Genomic DNA, 2893 nt, shown 5'->3' with positions numbered 1-2893 from the left:
AGTACCGCTGGAACTAGCGGCCGTGCCGCTTTGATTGCCAGGCCGGGCGCTTAACGTGCAGCACGAGCAGTACTTATATCTAGAGAAGTCGGAAGGCGTATGTTTTTGTGTTTCTTACATCCCCTTCCTAAGGTATTTTTCATACTCACTATCCTCCGTAATTTATGTCGAATATTTTTTTTCATCAATACACGATGGCAACAGTCACATTCGATGCTAGATTTATGCTACCTTTATTGTTCGACAATCTTCATATTAGCAGGCCGTACAAGCGCTATTCGTCACATAAACCGATACTCGAATGTTCGAGAACACCGACGTTTTCAAGCTATACCCTAAAGTCATACTATTCTCGAGCTAGGCAGTCATCAGTATAGCGTGGCCTTGCGATATTCCCTCCACGGCACTCCAGGGTTCGTGATCCATACAGGAAGGAAACTCGAAGTGGTCGACATGATCAGAAACTAGGGGCTTCTCCAGTACGGCGAGCGCAAAGCCAGCGGACAAAGAAGCCGAATGGGAGAAGTTGCGGTCAGATCACGATATGATTCTGAGCTGGATAACCACCGCCCCCAGGAGGAAAATCAACAAAAGGGGATATAGGACTTTCAATAGTAGCGTTGCGTTAACTACAGCATATTGTCAAGGGCTGTACCGTTGTGTATGTGATGCACTGTTACATTTGAAGTGGAGTGGCAGTCAATAGGAGGTAATCCCATTGCAGCTTGGCGATGCGTTGAAGGACGTCCATTGGGAAAGGCATTCATAATTTTATAGAGCAAGCTTCTTCATTGAAGAGTTCACAGTGAAGTAGACAATTCTGTTCAGAAACATGACTTAGTTAGCCTCAGGACACCAAGGCTGGCACCAAACCTTATTTGCCGGCGTCCATAATATCAGAAGGAGTGGCATAGAAGGCCAAGGCGATGATAATGTAAAGACCCATAAGCATAGCACCCTCGAGATAGTTGGACTTGCCGTCCTGAATGGTGTATGTGACGACGAGGACAGATACTGCGAAGGCGACAGTTTGGACTGCAGTTGTTATGTCAGAAAATGTCAAAATAAGGGGTTGGAGCTGCCAAACTTACATGTTTCAAAGTGAAGAGTCATCTCAGCACCAATGATCCAGCCAAAAATGACAAGGAAGGGAGCAACCAGGAGGGCAATCTGGATAGAAGAGCCAACTGCAACACCCATGGCGAGGTCCATCTTGTTACGGAGCGCAACAACAACGGCGGTGACGTGCTCTGCGGCATTGCCAACAATAGGAATCAAGATCAGACCAATGAAATCTCGGCTAATTCCTGAAGTCGTGACAAGGTCATTAATGCTATCAACAAGATAACCGGCGCAGAGAGTAATGAGGACGGTGGTGACGACCAAGACGGCGATAGCGGCAAGGGGTCCCAGAGTGGGCTCCTCACACTCACCCTCCTCGTCATCCTCGTTCTGGTTCTCGGTGTCGAAAAGGTTGCTGTGCGTTCGGAGTTGGAAAACGAGGTAAAGGACGTAGAGCAAGAGAAGAATGATGGCAGTACCACGTGAGAGTGTGAGGATGCTTTGAACCTTCTCATCAGAACCACTCTGGTCGAGGACGGCGTAGAGCTACAGTAGTTAGTCGAGTCGTTCTGTGAGTTTAATTCAACATACAGCTGCCGGGATGACGAGCGAAGCAGAAGACAATGTCATGAGAGAGCAAGTTGTCTGGGCAGTGGCTGAAGAAAAGACCTGCTCTCGTCCATTACCCGACTCGCCTCGATGGATAATACCGCCAAACAGGAAACACATTCCCATAACCAAAAGAAGGTTAGAAAGAATGCTGCCAAGCATTGAGGCCTGGACAAGCTCGATTTCGTTTCGCTGGAGAGCAACAATGCTCACCTAAACACATGGTTAGCCGTTGTGGACAGGGTAAAGCTTGAGTGCTTCGTACAATCAATTCCACGGCGTTTCCAAAAGTAGCATTTAGGAGTCCACCAAGGGTTTCGCCAAGCTTCATCGAGATCTCTTCGGTTGCAAAAGATAGGACAGCGGCGAGAGGGATGATAGCGAAGAAGTTGATGGTGAAAACAGCAGTTGAACTCCAGCCTAGCTTGCCAGCAATGATGCCAAGAGGCACCATGACCAGGAGAAAGTTGACATAGTCTTTCGAATGGTGTAAGTTATAAATGCGACCGAATATCATCAAACATGAACGTACTGCTTAGAAGGGTAACCTTGGCGGTGTGCCAGGAGTAAGCCATACTCCTTACGGCGATGTTGCTGTTATCGATACCGGGGGTATGCTTCGAGTCGAAGAGAAAGGTCATGGTACTCGAGTCTCGACTGAGGCTGGTGTGGCCGTTGCCACGACCATGGCCATTAAGTCACGAGACCGGGAACCGGCCACCCCGGGAACCGGCCACCCCGCTTTTGGCCTCAACACCATAACCTCGATATCTTCAACTATATATGAATCAACAAAAATAAGCTCCTTTTTTATCTAGTTTTTTCCTACTAGTTAGAAAAGCTTATATATATTTAATAAAAACTTAAATAACCTTATTTTCTACCCGTTTTTACTACTATAGTATCCCTTGCTTCATAGACCTCCTTTAAGCCATATACCTTTTGATTTGGATCTAATGTAAGCTTCCTTCTCTTTGAGACCTGTGATTGGTCGATTTTCTCGCTTAATATCCTATTTTCATCCATTATTAAAGCTAATTCAACGGCCCGTTCATCAAGTCCCTTTCCAATCGTCCGGAATAGGTGCCTTTTCGTTGGTGTAAGTGCCTTATTGCCTAATTCGGCTCTTGCAAGCTGCATAACATCAGATAGCTTATGTGGTGTACTAAGATAAGGCAATTGAGAGCTTGTATTGGCTGGTGGTGTAGTCAGATTGCCTAAT

At 46.5% G+C, this 2893-nt stretch overlaps 1 protein-coding gene across 1 annotated transcript; it reads right to left on the bottom strand.

Annotated features, from left to right (window-relative positions):
- Positions 1-874: 874 nt before the first annotated feature.
- FOIG_16773 (calcium/proton exchanger) lies at positions 875-2312 on the bottom strand (the record flags this gene model as incomplete). The annotated part of the gene is made up of 5 exons (XM_031218251.1): positions 875-1035; positions 1092-1608; positions 1654-1884; positions 1937-2148; positions 2204-2312. 5 exons carry the CDS (start codon positions 2310-2312, stop codon positions 875-877), a joined length of 1230 nt encoding a protein of 409 aa, XP_031052035.1.
- Positions 2313-2893: the final 581 nt, after the last annotated feature.

Source organism: Fusarium odoratissimum (assembly GCF_000260195.1).
Source record: "Fusarium odoratissimum NRRL 54006 unplaced genomic scaffold supercont1.160, whole genome shotgun sequence".
In the NCBI taxonomy this organism is placed as follows: Eukaryota; Fungi; Ascomycota; class Sordariomycetes; order Hypocreales; family Nectriaceae; genus Fusarium; species Fusarium odoratissimum.
This window is presented reverse-complemented; position numbering and strand designations above follow the sequence as displayed.